Source organism: Sinohyriopsis cumingii, chromosome 9 (assembly GCF_028554795.1).
Source record: "Sinohyriopsis cumingii isolate HCF-2022 chromosome 9, ASM2855479v2, whole genome shotgun sequence".
NCBI classification, from domain to species: Eukaryota; Metazoa; Mollusca; class Bivalvia; order Unionida; family Unionidae; genus Sinohyriopsis; species Sinohyriopsis cumingii.
This window is the reverse complement of record NC_142969.1, coordinates 64,458,441-64,482,771: the sequence shown is the minus strand read 5'-3', so window position 1 is coordinate 64,482,771 and position 24,331 is coordinate 64,458,441. Positions and strand designations below refer to the sequence as shown.

The window sequence follows — 24,331 nt, the reverse complement described above, 5'->3', positions numbered from 1 at the left end:
CATTAACCACTTCTCGATCAATAATTCGTTTTCTTTTTCGACGTATTCTTTTCGCCTTATTAGTTAAATAAATCCTCGATGTCCACCTTCAACGAGTATCCGACGTATGGGCTTTTTTCAAATTATAGATTTCAGATTTATGTGAAAATTTGCAATTTCTACAATTTAATGTAATGTAGCAATTACACATAATAACTCGTCTTGTATTGTTTTAATCCTTTACTTTATAAATATTATATCTAAGTGTTTTTTTTAATGTACATTTTGTAGTCTGACCATATGACGTCTATTATATCTCCAAACTATAATGTGCATTGAGCGGAATAGAAATTTGTATATTTATTCACATCCAATAGTTAACATATTCCTTTCTCATACAGTGCTATTGTAACTAGCTTGCTATCTTGCTGCTTATCTTCGAGTTTTCGTCCATAAATGTATAAAGCAGAGCATCGTCGTTTTTAAAACATTGAATGATAACTTTTCTGATGTTTGAAAGCAGCAATATATGTTGTATGGGATTGTGTTACACCCTTTTATGCCATCCAAACTTTGACGCGAATATATATATATATATATATATATATATATATATATATATATATATATATATATATATCAAGCCGCAGACATTGCTTTATTTCTTCATGTTAAGCTGTATACATCCCATTGAATTCAATGCCATCTAGTGGGTTGTTTTTTTTTTAAATTTACGTAAAGGAAACACGAGAGCTTCGGCTAGAAAGATCAAAAATAGGAACCGCTGTCAAGAATAATATTTTCCCTTTTTTGGACTGGCAATTCTTTTTTATCTTTCGAACGAAAAATAAACCGCACACACAATACGAATAGTGCAGAAAGAGACTGATATAGAAATAACTTTCACGTTTAGAACAACTATTGATCATAGCTGGCAGTTGGGAGGTGCCGACACAAATAACTTAAATAGAAAACAAAATCAGAAAGAAAAATGCCCAATTGAGCTGGAGCGCTCATATTTCCTTTCGCGTACATTTTAGGTTAAAATTGTCATTCTTGCCTTTTCGCCTCTGCACCTACCCCCGTTCTCATATCGCACGTTAACCAAAACTATCGCATTTAATTCATATTATATGACTTTGATATCTTTTGTGTGATTACTCCGATTATATGAAGAGTATCATATCATTTGTGATTACTCCGATTATATTTAGAATTATCATATCATGTGTGATTACTCCGATTGTATGTAGAGTATCATATCATTTGTGATTACTCCGATTATATTTAGAATTGTCATATCATGTGTAATTACTCCGATTATATGTAGAGTATCATATCATTTGTGATTACTCCGATTATATTTAGAATTATCATATCATGTGTGATTACTCCGATTATATGTAGGGTTATCATATCATGTGTGATTACTCCGATTATATTTAGAGTTATCATATCATGTGTGATTACTCCGATTATATGTAGAATATCATATCATGTGCGATTACTCCGATTATATGTAGAGTTATCATATCATGTGTGATTACTCCGATTATATGTAGAGTTATCATAACATGTGATGGATCGTTTACCAAACTGCACCATCATCATCTCCATCTTATTAGTTGTTTTTATGTATATTACAATGAAATAAGTACTTGCACAGTGGGTAAATTTTTATTGTATGTTCTATAGATCAAACCAATTATTGGACCCTTTCCTTTCAAGATCATCAAACTATATGTTTACCTTTTAGTGATCTCACCCTCTTCTTTAGTTATTGGTTTAGGGTCTTAATTTGAATAAAAATTCTCCAATTGTTCTTTCTATTTGGAAGCTTTTTCCTGTTCCGTATTGTGTGTTTGTTTTTGTCATGTTTGTTTTCCTTCTTTCTCAGTGTTCTCTTTATTACTAGTTTTTCCAACGGGTTTCTACTTCGGATGTCTTTATACCCATCGTTTTTACATCATTTATATTTTTCTCCTATTCTTTTTTTTTTTTTCTTCGTTTATCTATATTTCTCTTTGGACTAGATACATTTTCGCTAAGAGGTTTTAAAAGTCGTGGAATTTGTTGAGATTCAAGTCTTTGTGTTCCTCACTGTGTTGGTTTTGTTAAATTTCTTTATTTCGTTTGGAATAGTGTTTGATCAATTCTCAATAGTGACGAAGATGGATTATGTGGCGTAAGCGTGGATATATAGTGTGTCCATGTGAGAACATCCAATTTATTTTTCCATCATGAGTTATCAAAGTTTCTTTCACACAGGTTTCTTTTCCCGATTCTACAGGGTATTGCATCTCTACTATATCCTCATCTGCTACTTCAGTACATGATTGTTCTTTCTCTTCCATTTGTAACTACCCTTAATGTAGTGTTATTAATTTATATGCCTGTGGTTGAGAACTGCACTCACTCTAGGTATGACCTATTTGTTCAGATTTTAAACAATGACCATGGCAAATATATTCCAGGCACAAGGTTCATACTTTGAAACCTGAATAATAGAACATGGCAGGAATTTTCTTTTTGCTCCTCTTCTTTTGGAACCTCATATAAGTGTACATCGTTTCTGATACTGGGATATGCGTTGTAAGCACCATGAGTATGTTCATATACCGTGTTGTTAACTGGATTCCAATTATGCTATCAAGGCACTATCTAGAATTAGATACCATTTTTGCTATCAAGGCACTATCTGGAATTTCTATTGCAAAACCTCAAGTGTGCATTGTGGTGTATTTTCATTCTATTTATCTCTTAATGGAAATATCATCTTTTACTTTAATTAACTTTCCCATTAGGATCATGGGTCTAATGGCAAAATTGCTCATTTGTCCTAGTTGATCAGCAAGAAATGACCATATCCAAAGTGTTTCAAGCCTTGTATATGAGACATGATCATCTCATTCGAGTCAAAGCTTGTTAGATCACTGCTCCTCCTCGTCCGAAATCTGACACCCTTGTCCTCTTTCTGCAGCCAAACGCTGGTTGCATTATTTCTCCTTCCTTATCAGTTAAAAGCAACATATTGTCTCAATGTATGGATGTTCGGAGCGGTATTTGATCTTGGTGCTGCCAGAGTCCTGTTCTAAGTAGTCAAAAAGATATGGTGCAACCATAATCTGGTGCAAAAATAGAGGAAATAAACACCAAAGAGAATTGAACTAACTGGATGATAAATGATTAGTTTAAATTAGGAATTAAATGAAACAAATGGCACTGTACTTTAAACTTAGGTGTATGATGTGTGATTGGTAAAAACTGGCAAAAACGCGTTTCTCTTCACACGAACTCAATTGAAACGGACCGCTCCGGTGATCTAATGGTTAGAGGAAGTCACGGGTTTGAACCAAATTATTATTAAAATGGTACTAATAGTTATCTCGCTAGGCCCTCAGCATTAAGAGGACAGTGTTAGGACTAGTCGGCCAGATGTCAGGATGACGTGACTGTGTGTGACATCATGCTACATGTTAGCGGCATGATGCCCAGTGCATGGCATCGCCCAAAACACTGTCACATTGCAAACATCATAGCGATATGACGGAACAATTCTTAAAGCTACGTTAAAAATCCAAATCACACACACACACACACACATCTGAAACGTTCACTCAATTACGCTCTCATACATGGTAGTACTTACTGCTTGGCATCGCAATACAGATAATATCATTTCTTGCAACAACCACGTTGAACTAGAAGTTGTTTTAATATAAAATTGCTCGATTTGCAGGTCCATATACTTTATGAAGATCGCCTGCAAAATTGTATAGAAAACTATAACTTGGTGTACAAAGCGTATGACCTTTGAATGAGAAACAATACTTTTATCTTCGCCACATTTCATTTGTGCATCTCGTGCATTGCGTGTATGCAGTGAGTATTCGTGCCGACTTGGTAATGCTTTACTGGTTAAATGTATTGACCGGTACCTATGCGAGTGTTCAAAAATGGGGATTATTGACACAAGTGTCACCCTAAAGTAATTCGTTTAGTTCACATAACTGGTAACCGTTGAATATAATGCTACTGACACATTCACGGTACTATTATAAGAACCAATTGCAACATTTTTCTGCCTTTACTGATTGATTTAAAACAAGACCAATGTCGCTCTGACTACATTTCTCTTTTCGTCTTAGATTGGGAGGCATGAATATTTTTGCAGTGATCAGGAAATGTAACTACTCTCAAGGACAGCTGCGTATCCAGATATAATACAATATTGTACATATATCCAACGTCAATGCTGTCGGCATACAGTCCAAGCCTGATGTAATACATACACTGCACATATACCCAACGTCAATGATAAAGGCATACAATCCGAGCCTGATGCAGTATATAGACTGTACATATACCTGACGGCAACGCTAAAGGCATACAGTCCAAGCGTGATGTAATACACAGACTGCACATATACATGACGGCAATGATAAAGGCATACAATCCGAGCCTGGTGCAGTATATAGACTGTACATATACCTGACGGCAACGCTAAAGGCATACAGTCCGAGCGTGATGTAATACATAGACTGTACATATACCTGACGGCAATGCTTAAAGCATACAGTCCGAGCGTGATGTAATACATAGACTGTACATATACCTGACGGCAATGCTAAAGGCATACAATCCGAGCCTGATGCAGTATATAGACTGAACATATACCTGACGGCAACGCTAAAGGCATACAGTCCGAGCGTGATGTAATACATAGACTGTACATATACCTGACGTCAATGATAAAGGCATACAATCCGAGCCTGATGCAGTATATAGACTATACATATACCTGACGGCAACGCTAAAGGCGTACAGTCCGAGCGTGATGTAATACACTGTACATATACCTGACGGCAATGCTAAATGTATACAATCCGAGCCTGATGCAGTATATAGACTGTACATATACCTGACGGCAATGCTAAAGGCATACAGTCCGAGCGTGATGTAATACATAGACTGTATATATACCTGATGGCAATGCTAAAGGCATACAATCCTAGCCTGATGCAGTATATAGACTCTACCTATACCTGACGGCAACGCTAAAGGCATACAGTCCGAGCGTGATGTAATACATAGACTGTACATATACCTGACGTCAATGATAAAGGCATACAATCCGAGCCTGATGCAGTATATAGACTATACATATACCTGACGGCAAAGCTAAAGGCATACAGTCCGAGCGTGATGTAATACATAGACTGTACATATACCTGGCGGCAATGCTAAAAGCATACAGTCCGAGCGTGATGTAATGCATAGACTGTACATATACCTGACAGCAATGCTAAAGGTATACAATCCGAGCCTGATGCAGTATGTAGACTGTGCATATACCTGACGGCAATGCTAAAGGCATACAGTCCGAGCGTGATGTAATACATAGACTGTACATATACCTGACGGCAATGCTAAAGGCATACAATCCTAGCCTGATGAGGTACATAGACTGTACATATACCTGACGGCAATGATAAAGGCATACAATCCTAGCGTGATGAGTTGCCAGATTTGTCTACGGATTAACTTAGCAAGTTGTTTGGCCATTGGAAAGTAGAGATGATAAAGCTGGCGCTGTGATAAGTTCATTATCACAAAAGAAACCTTCAACCAAGCAAACGGCTGAGCATTTTATCCGCAAGGTTCATAACAAACGTGATACATGCAGTGTTGGAAATACCATTCTGATCATTTCAAATGTTGTTTAAGATAAATGCTCATACTTTTTCGCAGACTGAATGCCTCAGACTATGAACTGTTCTCTCTAGGATCTATACAAATAACACGAAAAGGCATATTAATGCCAAGTGCTATCCCGTCACCCTCAGAAACCAGTCAAAGCACTGAATTCGAAACAAATGCAGCTGGCAAAAGTGGGTTTTGGCAGGAAAACAAGAACCCTAGTGCTAATAAGCTAAGACGACAAAAGAAACCTTATTTTCGCTGCTGAAATTGGCTGGCGCACCCCAGCTGCTTTGCAAGTTTCCCATTTTGTTTGAAGAAAAAAAAAAACGTTTGGATTCATTGTACCAGTCCTACAGTTCTTGTAAATCGCAGAGTTCTTTCCAAGAAAGATCGTGCAAGTGATACGGCATAAAGGTTGTCGATAGCTGGTAATAACAATGACAATACATATACTTACCATTGTGCATCGTGAATTTTCTCAAAATGTGCAGTACACCTGAGAAAAATTCATTCATATTTTCCCGTACAACTGGAGTAATCTATAAATATTTTAGGACCTACCTACATAATCAGTCGGTGTATTTGGAACGAATTCAGTAGCATGAAAGAAACACCTTCCGTTTTACATTTATTCAAGGGTTGTGCTCTTAATCAAATCAGACAAATCTATGTATAGATTATTATTATTATTATTATTAGTAGTAGTAGTAGTAGTAGTAGCAGTAGTAGTAATAGTATTTGTACAATATCTTTGACTTTTGCTGTTAAATGTGCGCTGCAAAATACTCCATCCCCTAAAATAATTCAAGTAATGTCACCTTCTTGCTTGCGACAGTAAAGACTGTCTTTCCACATAATGATAATTAACAAAATGTATATCATATTATCTAACATAACATTTATATCTAAATCCAGAATATTTACCGTATCTGTTTCTGCCATCCTTGTTTAAAATGTACTACACTCAATCACAAGACTGAATTTGACCCCCCCCCCCCCCACTGGAACCGCTAGGCCGAAAGAACAGCCGCGAGCTAAAAGTATACTGAAAAATGTTCTCCAAAGTTTAGTGACACAAGTGTACTGACAGTAATTTTAAATTGTACGCCTGGGCACAGAATTGATTTCATAGTCCCTCCATTCGGACCAATGAACTCAGTCAATTGTAGTATCCAAACGCATGATTCGCCAGGAGGAATTAGGTGTATTCATTTATTAAAAATGGTTACTTCTTTATATATTGCTTTTGTCACACTATTAAGTTTTCAATGGTATGCGGTGTTTCATATATATGCACATGATTTTGACAAATATTTTACAATGCATGCAGGCTGTTTTGGAGATTACTTCAAACAAAGAAGATGCAGTTAATGACTGTTAGGTTTCTTATTGTTGCATTTTTTTCATTCTGTGTTTAGATGTATTATTTTAATAAAAAAAATGTTGAAATGTAGGCTGTACTGTCTCTCCAATATATGTGCTACCTTGACTCCTGCATTCATTCAACTTAGCAATACTACTTAATATTCTTTGACTCTTGCATTCATTCACCTTAGCAATACTACTTAATCTTATTTTACCCCTGCATTCAGTCACCTTAGCAATACTACTTAATATTATTTTACCCCTGCATTCAGTCACCTTAGCAATACTACTTAATATTCTTTTTTGACTCCTGCATTCATTCGCCTTAGCAATACTACTTAATTTTATTTGCCTCCTGCATTCATTCACCATAGCAATGCTACTTAATATTATTTTCTTACTCCTGCATTCATTCACCTTAGCAATACTAATTAATATTCTTTGACTGGTGCATTCATTCTCCTTAGCAATACTACTTAATTTTCTTTGACTGTTGCATTCATTCACCTTAGCAATACTACTTAATTTTCTTTGACTGTTGCATTCATTCACCTTAGCAATACTACTTAATTTTCTTTGACTGTTGCATTCATTCACCTTAGCAATACTACTTAATTTTCTTTGACTGTTGCATTCATTCACCTTAGCAATACTACTTAATATTATCTGGGGCCCCGAGTGGCCGAGTGGTCTAAAGCGCTTACGGATCACTGCCATCTCACCTCTGTCTGCGTGGGTTCGAGTCTCTGATTCGGCTAATGTGGGTATGTGAGAAAGCTTGCCAGTAGCTTCTCGTGGGTCGGTGGTTCTTCCCGGGGTTTTCCCGGGTTCTTCCTCCACCATTATTACTGGCCGCCATGCATAACTCATCATGTGCGGAAAAATGGCGTTAAACCCCATAACAACAACAACAACTTAATATTCTCTGACTCCTGCATTCATTCACCATAGCAATACCACTTAATTTTCTTTGACTTCTGCATTCATTCACCATAGCAATACTTCTTAATGTTCTTTACTTACTCCTGCATTCATTCGTCTTAGCAATACTACTTAATTTTCTTTGCCTCCTGCATTCATTCACCTTAGCAATACTACTTAATATTCTTTGACTCATGCATTAATTCACCTTAGCAATACTACTTAATATTCTTTGACTCATGCATTAATTCACCATAGCAATACTACTTAATATTCCTTTTAGACTCCTGCATTCATTCACCTTAGCAATCTACTTAATATTCTTTGACTCTTGCATTAATTCACCTTAGCAATACTACTTAATATTCCTTTTAGACTCCTGCATTCATTCACCTTAGCAATCTACTTAATATTCTTTCTCGACTCCTGCATTCATTCGCCTTAGCAATACTACTTAACATTCTTTTTGGATTCCTGCATTCATTCACCTTAGCAATCTACTTAATATTCTTTCTCGACTCCTGCATTCATTCGCCTTAGCAATGCTACTTAATATTCTTTTTGGATTCCTGCATTCATTGACCTTGGCAATACTACTTACTATTCTTTGACTGCTGCATTCGTTCACCTTAGCAATACTACTTAATATTCTTTGACTCCTGCATTAATTCACCATAGCAATACTTCTTAATATTCTTTGACTCTTCCATTCAGTCACCTTAGCAATACTACTTAATATTCCTTTTTGACTCCTGCATTCATTAACCTTAGCAATACTACTTAATATTCTTCGACTCCTGCATTAATTCACCTTAGCAATACTGCTTAATATTCTTTGACTCTTGCATTAATTCACCTTAGCAATACTGCTTAATATTCCTTTTAGACTCCTGCATTCATTCACCTTAGCAATACTACTTTATATTCTTTCTCGACTCCTGCATTCATTCGCCTTAGCAATACTACTTAATTTTCTTTGACTCTTCCATTCACTCACCTTAGCAATACTACTTAACATTCTTTGACTCTGGCATTCATTCGCCTTAGCAATGCTACTTAATATTCTTTTTGGATTCCTGCATTCATTGACCTTGGCAATACTACTTAATATTCTTTGACTGCTGCAGTTAGCCAATGCTATTTAATATTCTTTCTTGACTCTTACATTAATTCGGCTTAGAAATACTACTTAATATTCTTTTTTGTTTACTCCTACATTCATTCGCCTTAGCAATACTACTTAAAATTATTTGACTCCTGCATTCATTCACCTTAGCAATACTACTTAATATTCTTTTTTTACTCCTGCATTCATTCGCCTTTAGCAATACTACTTTATATTCTTTGACTCCTACAATTCCTCGTCGGCTGTCTCGATCATACAGAAAGGGACAAGCATTTGAACTAATTTGTCTAGTCTGGCATATGGTGCTGCATTCAGTTGTTCTGGAATCCATTAGATTTTGAATTTTGATTTTGAATTTTCGTTCTTAATGTTCTCATTTACAGGATATTCAACAGAAAGATACTCTGCCTATACGATTAGATTAGTGTTCGAACATTGCCAGGTACATGCCAAGTTCAAGTGGCTAAAAAAGATTGCCTGCTCGGACTTAAAATCCACAAACCCGACTAATTGTGGCATGCACCTCTCTTCGTGACAACTCAGATTATGTCTACCGCTTGGCCTCCAGGTCTCTGTACAGTCATGATCTGAAGCGATGAGTATAGTTGGTCATTGGAACAGTTTCCTTTCCTGAATGATGCACACATCTTAATATTTCTCAATCAAAGTTGACAAGAAATGACGTCAGAATGGCATTAGAATTTAAACAAAAGAAATTAATGAGTCAAAACAATAGCTTCAAGTTTCGTGTGATAATCATAGGGATGTGTCACATTACAGAAAGCACACACTCTGCATCAATAGAATCACTGACAGCACACACTCTGTATCAATAGAATCACTGAGAGCAGACACTGTATCAATATAATCACTGAGGGCAGACACTCTGTATCAATAGAATCACTGAGAGTACACACTCTGTATCAATATAATCACTGAGAGTACACACTCTGTATCAATATAATCACTGTAAGCACACACTCTGTATCAAAAGAAGCACCGAAAGAACACACTCGGCATCAATATAATTATGCCACATGCTTCGTTTCGTACGTAATGTTACAGCTTCAATACAATTAAACGGACAATTTCATGAGGTGGAGGGAGCTACAATTGGAACTTCAGATGGGTGGGTGGGGTGGAGGCAGAATATTATTAATCTACCAGTGTTCTTAAAGAATTTGAAAATGAAAATGCAGACGTTCGTAGGCGCTTCCTCCAAATTTCTTTCACACAAACTACACAACACTATTTTTGACTCAGAATACTTCAGGGGCACAGTCTAGATTCAGAGGACCCAGAGTGGCAGGTTATAGGATGTTTTGAGTTCTACAGTAGCTAATATAAATATGAACGGTTATGTATATCAATATGAACTAAGGTTGAGGGGCTCGATGGATATTTTTACCGTAAAAAAAAAGAATATGCGTGGCTTAGAACCTTTCTCGTATGGGAATACGAAATTTTAAATCGCATTAAAAATAATTTTTTTTACCATTCTGGTTCTGATTGTCAGTGTGCATCACTAATAAATAAAATGTACCAGGGCAATGCGGGGATTTAAGAAACTATGATTTTATCTTGTGCAAGTGATTCGAGTTGGCATACACATAACTGACTGGTTTCATCCGTTTACTGGTTGAATGATCCAATACTGCCAATATCCCTAGTACTGATAGACTATACTATCAACGAGATATGGACTATGGGATCGGGGTAATATTGTATTTACTATATACATAATTTGTTGACAAGTAAAAAGTAAATAGTCTTATGATGAAATAGGTGAATGAATGTTTCATGGTTGATCTAAATTTTCATTGTAAACTGATTTTGTTTTGTTGTTTTGTTTTATTTCGCTTTTTATTTTTTATTTTTAAAATACATTTTTAGTGCTCATATTAGGAATAAATGTATCAGAAAACAAGAACATGCGTGTATTGCAAATCGATAAGTATGCATGTGTACGTACAATTATAATAAGAATATATATGCCGATTGCTCCAGAAAATTATTTTCAAGACTGCCCAACGTGCGTGGGTTATACGTCCACTTCATTCAATTGGTTTGGTGTTTGCTGTTCCACTTCACAGCAAGTCATCAAGGCTGTTTAATGCCGAGGTTAATGTATAGTACTGTGCCTGGGGGCACTCCGATGGAACTGTCCCTTGTTGATCCGATGTCAGGATTCGAAACCACACCTTTCAAGTCGTGAGTCTGACATGGAAACGACTGAGCCACAACGGTTCATCGTTTAACCTAGCTATAAGTATAATTATTTCCTCTTTAAAAATATCTTAAATCAAGGTACTATTTTTGGATTTCATTTGAATATTCAAACCGTGAAATGTAGAGGAACGTATTACCTTTTTTCAAACCAAATTGTTCTCTAAATGTAAATAATGATTCCACAAATCTTCAACAACAAATTTTTTTCAATAGTCGACTTGGTTCACTTCGATGACTGGATTTCTGATCAGCACGCTCATTCAGTCGCGACGACAGGTATTTACGTGCTCACCAAGTGTGGCGAACGGGACTTCATTAAACATTCGGTTTCCAACCATATGTGGAAAATCCCTTTTTCTCACTGTTCCTGAATGACTAAATCTCCGCTTTAAGCAAGGGACACGAGGTATAATAAGAATTTGAAGCGATATGTAACGGAATGGTTGGTCGATGTGTGCACGTGAGGATTAGTGGTAGGTATTTGGATAAATCACAGTTATAATTATCATAATTAGCATTTAATTCGCAGACATTAATCTGTCCTTGACTGACCTAAGAATAACTGATATAATACACAAATAATCACGACTGATACATATTCAAATTAATTATAGAGTTCAGTGTTTTCAATCTGGATTGTTAAAACGTGCAGCATAAATAATTTAGATCGAACGTGAAATGAACTATGTGGCATTAATATGTTTGTATCCACCATTCCGAATAAAATTTCACATATTCGTTATTAAGTTCCACTAAAGCAAGTATTGTGTATGACACAATGCACTTGACTAACGGATTATACACATTACACGATGGTGCAGCTGGATTGGCCTCAGTTTACGTTGTATATAAAGCGAAATTCTACTCGTGTGTATACACAAAACGCGCGCACATTTGTGTCTCTAATATAAAAAGAGGAGTGCGGAATAACCAGTTTTGGCTATGGCTGGGATGAAATTATTAATATTGATTTGCAAAAGTTACGACCCTGCTGGTTTGTGGGTGGGTGGGGAGGGTGGGAGTAGGAAGGGGCTTTTAATTCCGCCTCTACAAAGGGAATTAGTGATGGCGTTATTATAGGAGACAGACGTCAAAGCATAATGATTCTGTCCATATAACAGTGAAATATTCCTAACGATAATATATTTCCATTATTTGCAATTTCACGAATATACTCCATACACTGGAATCAAACATCAGGCATTATTGTATCACGAACATACCCTATACATCAGAAACCAACATCAATACATTATAGCTTCACGAGAGAACTAAACATAAAATAGATTTTAGCTAAAACAACGTTTGTCTATTAAAGTCTATTACTTTGAATCCTGATATAGAATTTTCTGCACACCATCTGTCTGAATAAGGACATTAAGTGGAAGTGGAAGCTAATGCTGAAAACGTGACTTCGGTCAGCGTTGTGGAATCTTCTTCATTCTATTGCATATTATATATTCATGCTAGAGAATTTTTTTTTGTGCCTACACGAGGAAGATGCACCGTTTTATTTGATTTGATTTGGCACAATTTTCAATGAAATTGAAGCTGTTTTTCCTCTGAAATGTACACGCATTTTATATTGCATCTGTACAAACGTTTAGATCAATGTCGGTCATAGCTACAAATTTAGAGTACGCAAGTATATACACAAATAACTTTGGAAAATAAAATTCTGCAAATAAATCCAAGATAAGTCTATTTATTAAATACATTCTCTTCTTCTGACAGGTTAGATATGCAAATCATCTGAAGGAAGGTGACGTTTTATCCTACGGCATGTCTCTGAAGAACTGTACTATTGGGGAATGCTGGGATAAATGTACCATGGACAGCAGATATGAAACCCGTGTTGAAGCAGTGCAGCAATTCAACAAGTTAGAACATTTATGAAATATTATTGTATATATCTTACATAATAACTTCAATAATATGGTCTATCAATTTAAAATTAATTATTTTATTGATTGCAAGGAAACATGACTCACCAAATTATTAAGATATTCCTTATTTCTTTTAAAGTGACACTTTACGGTTATGTACAGTTAGTACTTGACATACTTTTCTGGACTTTGTATTCGCATTAATCATTGTCTTATTAGGCTGTAAGTAATTTAGTAATGTGTTGGATATTGGTAGAGTCGGACTGGAACGATATAAGTCTGTAAGTAATTTAGTAATGTGTTGGATATGGGTAGAGTCGGACTGGAACTATATTAGTCTGTAAGTAATTTAGTAATGTGTTGGATATGGGTAGAGTCGGACTGGAACTATATTAGTCTGTAAGTAATTTAGTAATGTGTTGGATATGGGTAGAGTCGGACTGGAACTATATTAGTCTGCAAGTAATTTAGTAATGTGTTGGATATGGGTAGAGTCGGACTGGAACGATATTAGTCTGTAAGTAATTTAGTAATGTGTTGGATATGGGTAGAGTAGGACTGGAACTATATTAGTCTGCAAGTAATTTAGTAATGTTGGATGTGGGTAGAGTCGGACTGGAACGATGTAAGTCTGTAAGTAATTTAGTAATGTGTTGGATATGGGTCGAGTCGGACTGGAACGATATTATTCTGTAAGTAATTTAGTATATGGTGGATGCAGATACAGTCGGACTAGATCGATATTAGTCTGTTAGTAATTGAGTAATGTGTTGGATATGGATAGAGTCGGACTGGAACGATATTAGTCTGTAAGTAATGAAGTAGTTTTGGATGCGATACAGTCGGACTAGAACGATATTAGACTGTAAGTAATTTAGTAATGTGTTGGATAAGGAGGAAGTCGAACTAGAACGATATCAATGTTATAAAAGAAAGCCAAGTTGTAGTGGATATATTGGGAAAAGATACCTGTTATGATCTTTGAGAAGAAAATAAAGACCTGTTAGAATAGAGAATACTCTAAATAATCTTCTCCAAGGACGAAAAGCATTATCACAGCAATGGTATGACAGGGCAACGTTGAAGCAAATTTTTTATCACTATTTTATGCTGCAATTGGTTTAAACAATTTGTGTGTGCAGTGAAGTCTGACAAGACTGTTGATATGACGCAATATCATAATATTTTTTATATATTACGTTTGTTGGTTTTAACGGTACTTTTAAGACAGTATAGGCTCTATGATATCAAGGAGGCGGGAGATAAATGCCTTTCACGGATACGCCGAGGCAGACGACCATGGGTGTACATCGAACCTTAGATTACAAGTTTGCCGTTCTTACGATTAAGCTAACGAGGCTTCCTTAAGTTGCAAGAAGTTCCTGGATTTAAATTTGATCTGGTTCCTCCATCATGAACTTGGACTCGACTCCCAATCCTCCTCCAAAATCATTTGATCAATTAAATTAATGTCTTTGTCTATCTTGATCCAAACAATTTTGATCAATTAAAGAGCTATTTTTGCCTATTTTAAGGAATGTAGTTGTCCATCTTGCTCCAAAATATTCTGATCACGTAAGGAGCTGTATTTTTCTATTTTGCTCCGAACAGTTTTCATCAATAAAATGACTGTATTGGTCTATGTCGGTTAAAAAATTATTTGGATCAATCAAAAGGCTGTATTTATCTATATCAGGCCAAACTATTGTGATCAATCAATGGTCTTTATTTGTCTATGTCGAATAAAATCTTTAGTTTTGATCAACATTTGTTACTTGTTGTACTATTGGAGTAAAGGATTATGACCTTTTGTCCGGAAGAGTGCTACGCAAATAACCTGTTATCGCCGGTAGAATGTATGGGTGTCTTCCTTCAGCATGGTTGACCGAAGCAAACCAAAGTACGTTATCTGTAATAAGATGGTGATAATTCAATGAACATTTATTTTTTCAAATAACACTTTGGCCCTTCGTTGTACGAAATTAACAGTTGGAACTACTTGGTATAGTAATATTTTTTTAGGCATTAATTCCCACTCCCCATCTCTAACAAAACTATTTTTAAAAAACATGGAGTTCAAAATGCGGTCTGCTGTGTTGAAGCTTGTTGAAAAAGTATCACTAAGTGACAATATTCTTTTAATTATTCCAGGCAGAATCGTTGGAAGAAGCGTGGTATGACCATGACATCCTGTAGATTTGGAATTGGTTTCCCCAAGATATTCATGATGCAGGTAAGTTAAAGCTTAAATTCTTATCATGAAATAAAGAGCAAGGATATACCTATCCACCTATCTACATTATATATATATATATATATATATATATATATATATATATATATATATATATATATATATATATATATATATATATATATCTATTCATATATATATATATATATATATATATCTGTGTGTGTGTGTGTGTGTGTGGTCTTCATTTGCAGAAAAATGTTTTAAATACATAAATAAATATAGATATAAGTTGTTCAGTACTATGGTAACCGCATAAGTAATGTGTCCAATATGTGATTGCAGGGTGCAGCATTGGTTCATATTTACTTGGATGGATCTATTTTAATCACAACTGGAGGAGTCGAGATGGGACAAGGACTGAACACAAAACTTATTCAGGTAACAATATTTTTGTACTTAAGGAACACCTCAAGCAAAGGAAGATCTTATAGATACTTTTATTTGACTTTGGTGTTGCTGACGATAACCAGGTTGCTAGGTACAACACTCAGAGTGATTGTTTGATTGATTGATTACTTGGATTTACGTCGCGTGCGCCCAAAAGGGCATATGCGACGGAGAGTGATTGTGTATGTATGTATGTATGTATGGATGGATGGATGGATGGATGGATGGATGGAAGTTTGTATGGCTGGATGTATATATGTTCTCTCTTGAACTTTTATTGTTCCTTATGGATATTAAGTTACTTTCATTTTATATGAATGAATGAGATGTCCATAGAAAAGGAATGTTGTTAAAAATCGAATTGTTCGCTGAAAAATATTGCATTACCTTTTAATGATTGAGGGTGGTCAGTAGTACTTTGTGGTAATACTTTGAATTATATTCTCCGAAGACTTTGAACATTGTATCCATTTTTCCATCCGATTGTCTGTATGTTTGTCCATATGTCACACTCTCGTTCTGATACATACATGACATTGCGGGTTTAAACTTGATATATTTGGAATTTATTATTAGAAGGCTTGTCTCGTACCTGACTGTTCGTCCTATCTTCATGATCAAGATCAAGACTCATTATTTCACGCTTTTTGCTCAATAACGTTCTAACCATTCGAGATTATGGGCTTAAACTAATATATGTATATATCATTGTTAGAAGGTGTGTGGCAAAGCACATTGCAAAACCAAACTCCAAAGATCAGGATCACGAGTCAGTATTTAATTTTTTCCGTCCAACTTTTCTTTCTGCTCTAATTTGAGATTAAGTAATGAAACTTGGTGAGAGTATATATATATATATATATATATATATATATATATATATATATATATATATATATATATATATATATATATATATATAATCATTAAGGCGCGAGAAAAAAATTCACATAATAGGGTCTTATCCTTCAGGTAAAGGTCGCAGCTCAATATATTAATTTTCCATTGCAATATCGTTTTCACAATATAACTTTTACACAATTCGAGATTAAGGATTGAAACTTGGTACACTTATAGACAATCATCAGAGCTTTTGTTTTATACTGAATAAAGCTCCCATCTTTAGTGTCATGTTTGCGGCTTGTAAATTCAAAGTGTTTTCAAAACTTTTGTTATGTATATTTAATTTATATTGAATATTTGACTTTTGTCCTTGATTGTGGGTTGTGATTATTTTTTGTATACTTGCCTTTTGTCAAGAATGTAAATGGGAAACAAGGTGTTCACTAGAACTTCAGCTCAAGTCCTAACCGTGATTATGAGTTAATGGATTTTTTAGCTGGTGTTTCTGAATATATTATTACGTCGTAGGTCAAGTGGAATATGTATAAATAGGAGTTTAGTAAACACGTTATTCATTCCTGTTTTTGGATTAGTCTCTGGAATCATTTATAACTTTGATTAGATATTATCTGAGAGTAATTATTTAGCAAAATTAATCATTGGGATCACATTATGCGCATTTACTTCTGGACTAACAAATTACTTGGGAATTATTGCGAACTAATTCAAAGACATTCTGTATAGCATTATTGTAGTACATCAGTTCAATCAAGACTTTTGGTACATCATGACATTAAAGGATATTAATACATCATGACATTCATGACCATTGGAATTCATTCGGAACATTATATAAGTTTGGAATTGTGATAGGAGAAATGTATAAGGGGAGAAATTGCTTATTGAATTCAAGGTAATTGGACATCTTACTGTCCAAAATACATCTGCACAGAACCTTACATGTGGTATCAACTCTGTGTTTGTATTTAAAAACATATAAAGCTGAATATTTGAAACGAAGACCCATTATACGCTCTTTTGCCCTCTCCACAGGTAGCATCCCGTGCACTCGGAGCTCCAATGGAGAAAATCTTCATCAACGAAACCAGCACTCAAACTGTTCCGAATGCAATGGGTACTGGAGGCAGCACTGGCGCAGATATATGTGGTCCTGCTGTCATTGTGAGTTCGTGGGAAATTTTTATCGTTTTCTTTCTTATCTATAGTATGAATATAGTATATGTTTCTATAAGATAGATAAACGTGTTCATCGTGTAAATATATTATTATGTTCCTTAAGATAAATCCATGTCAACGAAATGATTTTATTTAATTATCTTGAAATAATCATCACTTCTGTAGATGTAGATTAGTTCTTTACCAAAGCTCAAATTCATGAGTTGTGTTTTGTTAGGGTTTATTTGGGTTTTTATGGATGGGGGTGGGGTGTTGCGTAAATTATGCATGCTAGATGAAAGATACATTGGAGTTGGAGTCAGAGATATAAATAATGATAATAACATTTGTAAAGATTATTCCGTAATCTGACACTATATCAACGTTTACTTTACAAAGAAAGGCTATGAATGTTTAATGATAACGAAGACTTTTTTGTCGTATATGCTTGGATTGGAGTCGTATATTGGATTGGAGTCGTATATTGGATTGGATTTGTATACTGGATTGGACTCGTATATTGGACTCGTATATTGGATTGGACTCGACTCGTATATTGGATTTGATGGATTTGACTCGTATATTGGATTTGACTCGTATATTGGATTGGATTCGTATATTGGATTGGACTCGTATATTGGATTGGATTCATATATTGGATTGGATTCGCATACTGGATTAGACTCGTATATTGGATTTGACTCGTATATTGGATTGGACTCGTATATTGGATTGGATTCGTATACTGGATTTGACTCGTATATTGGATTGGACTCGTATATTGGATTGGATTTGTATATTGGATTGGACTCGTATATTGGATTGGATTCGTATACTGGATTGGACTCGTATATTGGATTGGACTCGCATATTGGATTGGACTCGTATATTGGACTCGTATATTGGATTTGATGGATTTGACTCGTATATTGGATTGGACTCGTATATTGGATTGGATTCGTGTACTGGATTGGACTCGCATATTGGATTTGACTCGTATATTGGATTGGATTCGTATATTGGATTGGACTCGTATATTGGATTGGATTCGTATATTGGATTGGATTCGTATACTGGATTTGACTCGTATATTGGATTTGACTCGTATATTGGATTGGACTCGTATATTGGATTGGATTCGTATACTGGATTGGACTCGTATATTGGATTGGACTCGTTAATATTACAGTTTAAACCTAAGTTGACACATTATAATGAAGCAGTACAATGTTGGTAATTACCATTATCATCAAATCTTTTCATTCAGTTGCTAGCATTGGTGTATTTTTAGAATATATTTTCACACACAGGATGCTTGCACAAAATTGAACGAAAGACTGGCACCATTCAAGGATAAAATCCCAGACGGAAATTGGGAACGATGGGTAAGACTTGTTGCTAAGCGTTTATCGATTTTTTAAAAAGTCATGGCATATTTATATACCACAAAACCTCCCCAACCCCCATTTTGATTACTTTTGCACATCTTAATAAAGAGATGTAAAGATATGTCAATATCAGTCTCCATGGTTTCTGTTATACTGCATATTATATCTCTTCAAAAAAGTGCGCAGACATTATAGTTTCGTCCACATCTTATTCCTTACACCTTTCACTCTTAACATCTTTACACTTGCAAGTTTAGACGAATTTCAGATACGATGCAAAGATAATTGTTTGAACCAAAGAAACAATCAGAAACGTTATTTGATTGAATAATTTGGAATTATGATATATTGAAATATTAGCCATTTTAAAATTCGTTAATTTATAGAGCTTAAAATGATTTTTTCAACACTAAAAGTGAACATCGAAACCAGCGACTCCACTAGAGTACTCAAAAAGCTCCACAATTACACATTTTTTGGTCAATAATCTTCTATTCATGAGATTCCTGAGAACGTATTACTTTCATTTCAAATTGGTTTAGACCTTTTAACAATTTTATTTCAAACTTTAGTTGCAATGTTCGTACAATATTTCTAAAAAGCATATGTGACAAAACATAAAATAGATAACCATAGGGCCTATGTCTTGTAAATGTGTTTCTCATCTCTGGACAAATTCGTACTTTGTTTTGTTCCAGCACAAGTCCACCAAGGCAAACATGTTGCAATTTGTGCACAAATCAGCTAGTGTGGTCAGGCTATAAACTTATCGAATCTCCCAAACGTGTTCTTCCTGTCATAATACCGACTATGTGTCATCCTGTGGTAAAAATATATATATTTGAAAGAGTGGCAAGCCACAAGTTCAAACACTACCAAGGGATGAAATATATACGGTACCAATTCAGATTTTGTTTCTTCTTAAGCGTAGGTAATGCAGATTTTTAGCTAATTGAAACGTAGAATATTAGGCAAGGGTTCGAGGCACAAGCTTCATATTGTAACGGGTCAACATAATACAGTGGACCATTTTAATATATGCTCACTTCAATACATAACCAGAACCTATCATATTAAGCTCACTATGAAACAACAACTGCTCACCCACACATCTTAATTTCTCATCGACTTAAATAAAGGCTTTTCATACATATCTCAGAGAATAAAGACTACGGTAGGTTTTGGAAATCTCTATCCATCTCAGTCAATAACATTTTTGACAGTTTATTCATTATTATACGACAACAAAATGTTTGATCGAGTGAGGCAACACACTGCACGATGGGATTCTTGACAAGGTAGGAGGAAGGACATGAATTCAAATGGAAAATATCGGTAGCGAGCCAAATACTTTTAGCAACAACAAAAAATGACCAGGTCTAAAAGGTATTGGCCGTTCCATTTACGTTTTTTTTTGGTCAGCAAATGTTCGTTTTTCTTGCTGTGTCTATACCTTGCAGAAACGTTTATTAAAATATTGCATTATACGATGTGAAATATTGCATTTTCATAACTTAAAAAATAAGGATATATTTCTAAAAAGAATCTGCGACAAAAAATAAAATAGATAACCATAGGGCATATGTCTTGTGAATATGTTTCTCATCTCTGGACAAATTTGTTCACCAAGGCAAACATGTTGCAAATTGTGCACAACTCACTAGTTGCAAAAAATATACGAATGAAGAAAGATGAGAAATAATTACCTTGACTATTCGAGAGCCTGACAGATAATTTCAAAATCGTTTCAGGTACTTGCCGCATATTTCGAAAGAGTGCAGCTATCTGTTACCGGTTTTTACAAGTAAGTTTATTTTACAAAATAGCGTATACTTTGTAATGTTTAAAAAGTAGTGCATGCAGTATAATATTTGCCCTGACTGAAAGAAAATTACATTGACTATATGGTTATATTTTGTTTGGTTCCAATTTGCAATTTTCTCTTTGATGCTAAGTAAGTTGGAAATATCAAATTTCAGTCAGTCATTTATTTGAGAGAGAATAAAAATGCATGACAAGCTGTTTAAAAAGAAATATATGACGAGCAAAAATTAATCTTTTCTGAATATAGGTTCCCAGGTCACACATTTCACACTAATATCTCCTGAGATATACTTCCTCTCTGCCAAGGTTGACCTTTATGAAGAGTGAAAGATGAAATTAAAAAAGTAATGAAGAATATTCGACATTATTTCTTTTTCACGTTACAGACCCAAGAAAGATGAAGACTTTGACGTAAAAGAAAAAACAGGCGAACCATGCGATTACTTCACCTACGGCGTAGCTTGCTCAGAGGTGGAGATAGATTGCCTGACCGGTGAAAGTCAGGTAGCTTTTCTTCTGCATAGCAAGCCGTTTTTGAAAGTGAATAAACACACACCAAATGCGAGTACACGGAGTGTAAGCTGCAAAGAATGGCTTTCCCTCCGTCGACGGATTCTTGTCACATAATAAACTCAAGAATTTTCTAGAAATTAGTTGCAGTTTGTTTTGTTATACCATCTTCTTAACAAAATTGATAATTATTTAATATAAATGCAGTTAACTTAGAACATTTATAGGAGACACGACTCAAATTGAATGAGATGACCTTTTTCAAATGTATACATTGATGATCTTAAGCCTTTAAACAGTAACTTTACTTATTCCTTTGCAGGTAACATTTCAAGACATCCATCATAAACTACAAGGCTACGGAATTACCAGCTTATTTCTCTTAAGGAACTATTATTTAGTAGCTAGTCATATGTTTTTCATGGCTATTTCAACTATGCTTTTCAAGGACATTCGGCTATGCTTTTCAAGGTCATTCAAGTCATGCTTCCAATACATCCTGGCATGGATTATGGTCTGGTGCGATGTGATAACTAAGTGTTCTAGCTAAATGTGAAAATTCGATGACAAATATAATGCCTGCAGGAATTCTTTTAGATGTGTTTCCTGTCTTTTCCAAACAGGTGCTTCAGACGGACATAGTGATGGACGTTGGCAAAAGTCTAAATCCAACAATTGATATAGGACAGATTGAAGGGGCGTTTATACAGGTATTCAGTAGCTAATAGATAATGGAGCATTTGTGTTCAAATTGATATATTATTATTATTATTATAAATCCTGATATCTTTTAAAAACATACGATGATGGTTAAGATAAAAACAGGATATACCATACTTTTCATTTTATACATATACAGGGTCTGGGCATGATGACCTCAGAAAAGGTTATAATGGCCGAAGATGGCCGAATGGTCAACTGCAGTCCTTTGAGCTACAGGATACCAAATGTCAGCGGCATACCAAGAAAGTTCAATGTGATTTTACTGAAGAATGACAATGCTGTTACCCACTTGTATTCTTCAAAGGTAATCTTTAAGAAAAATAACATGATCGAAATTCGTCTGTAGATTTATAATTACGACTTGAATCTCATAGATATAATTGATCTTTCATGACTTGTCAAAAGATTATAAGAAACTATCAATGGAAATTTTAATTACCATTTTTCGCTAATCGACATAATATGTTACCTTTCCATTGTAAAGACCTAAACATGTATGGAATGGAATTATCCATAAGAAACATTGGCCAAGCAATTAAACAGTCACTGAAAAAAAGTTTAATGTACTGCATAACAATAATAATAATAATATAGGGCTTGCTTAAACCCCATCTCAGACTGCATCTCAACTTTCAATGCGGATCTGTTCTTATAAACAGCAGTGTCAAACAATCTCACGTGTCTTGTAGGGTATTGGTGAGCCCCCATTACTGCTTGCTACCTCCGTCTTCATGGCAATCAAGGCAGCTATCCAGGAAGCCAGAAAGGATATCGGACTATCGGGAGATTTTCGACTAGATTGTCCGGCCACCGTGGAGCAGATACGTCTAGCCTGTGGGGACCAGCTGGTGAAGTCCAGGAAATAGAGACATGTATAACGTGTCTTATGTAATTTGTCCATTTGTTGCTTTTTATCGAATATTTGTTCTTAATGAATAAACACAACGCGTTTTGGGATGGCATATACTATAATAACAGAGTGACGATCCAGTTAATAAAAAGATATTTCTTCCTTGTTAGAAAAGCTTCTAGCTGATTCGTTAATTGCTCTGCCACAAAGTTTAGACTGAATGTATTTAAAACTAATTTACATGTAATTTGTAATCCTTGAAACAAGAATGAAATCGTTGTTAAAAGAAACAAGATATTTCTGTTGTGCTTCTTCGAAGCTTTTAAAGTAATCCTAATGTGCTTAAACACTTTATCAAATGCACTTTGAAAAACAAAAGAATGAGGTACAAAACGAAAGATTTGTAGATTTTTGTACAGGGTCTCAGAATGGTATCATTTAATTTCATGACAGTCTAGGTTTTTTATTTACACTGTATTCCGTTAGTGATGCAGATGAGTGTATTAAGTATTTACATTGTATTCCGTTAGAGATGCAGATGATTGTATTAAGCATTTACACTGTATTCCGTTAGATATGCAGATGAGTTTATTAAGTATTTACATTGTATTCCGTTAGAGATGCAGATAATTGTATTAAGTATTTACACTGTATTCCGTTAGAGATGCAGATGATTGTATTAAGTATTTATATTGTATTCCGTTAGAGATGCAGATGATTGTATTAAGTATTTACACTGTATTCCGTTAGTGATGCAGATGATTGTATTAAGTATTTACATTGTATTCCGTTAGAGATGCAGATGAGTGTATTAAGTATTTACATTGTATTCCGTTAGAGATGCAGATGAGTGTATTAAGTATTTACATTGTATTTCGTTAGTGATGCAGATGAGTGTATTAAGGAAGTACAATACCATTCACACTGCTTGTCATCATTCAAATAAAGATATAATAAACTTTCTTTGAGATTAATGTACTGTAATATAAACCAGAATATTAACTTTTCACAATTTATTTTTAAATGGCTACAAAATATTGACTATTTCCAAATATATTGTCTGTATTTTAAAATGGCCTCAATCTGTTGAGTATTTCTAGATAATGTATCCGTAGTTTAAAATGGTCTCAGTTTGCTTAGTATTTCTAGAAAATGTATCCGTAT

The 24,331-nt window shown here is 34.9% G+C and overlaps 1 protein-coding gene across 3 annotated transcripts in view; it reads left to right on the top strand.

Moving 5' to 3' along the window:
• LOC149791926 (xanthine dehydrogenase/oxidase-like) overlaps positions 1-24,130 on the top strand; it is a 320,752-nt gene extending 296,622 nt beyond the window's left edge. For 2 of the 3 annotated variants that reach the window (XM_089970442.1, XM_089970440.1), the window contains exons 25-34: positions 13,058-13,203; positions 15,361-15,442; positions 15,749-15,844; positions 17,750-17,878; positions 19,183-19,257; positions 21,012-21,064; positions 21,471-21,588; positions 22,218-22,304; positions 22,454-22,621; positions 23,007-24,130. In XM_089970442.1, the coding sequence (XP_089826568.1) occupies positions 13,058-13,203; positions 15,361-15,442; positions 15,749-15,844; positions 17,750-17,878; positions 19,183-19,257; positions 21,012-21,064; positions 21,471-21,588; positions 22,218-22,304; positions 22,454-22,621; positions 23,007-23,183 (1,131 nt within the window). In that variant the 3' untranslated portion in view covers positions 23,184-24,130. The remainder of the gene's footprint in view (positions 1-13,057; positions 13,204-15,360; positions 15,443-15,748; positions 15,845-17,749; positions 17,879-19,182; positions 19,258-21,011; positions 21,065-21,470; positions 21,589-22,217; positions 22,305-22,453; positions 22,622-23,006) is intronic. The other variant, XM_089970444.1, reaches the window with a different exon arrangement.
• Positions 24,131-24,331: the final 201 nt, after the last annotated feature.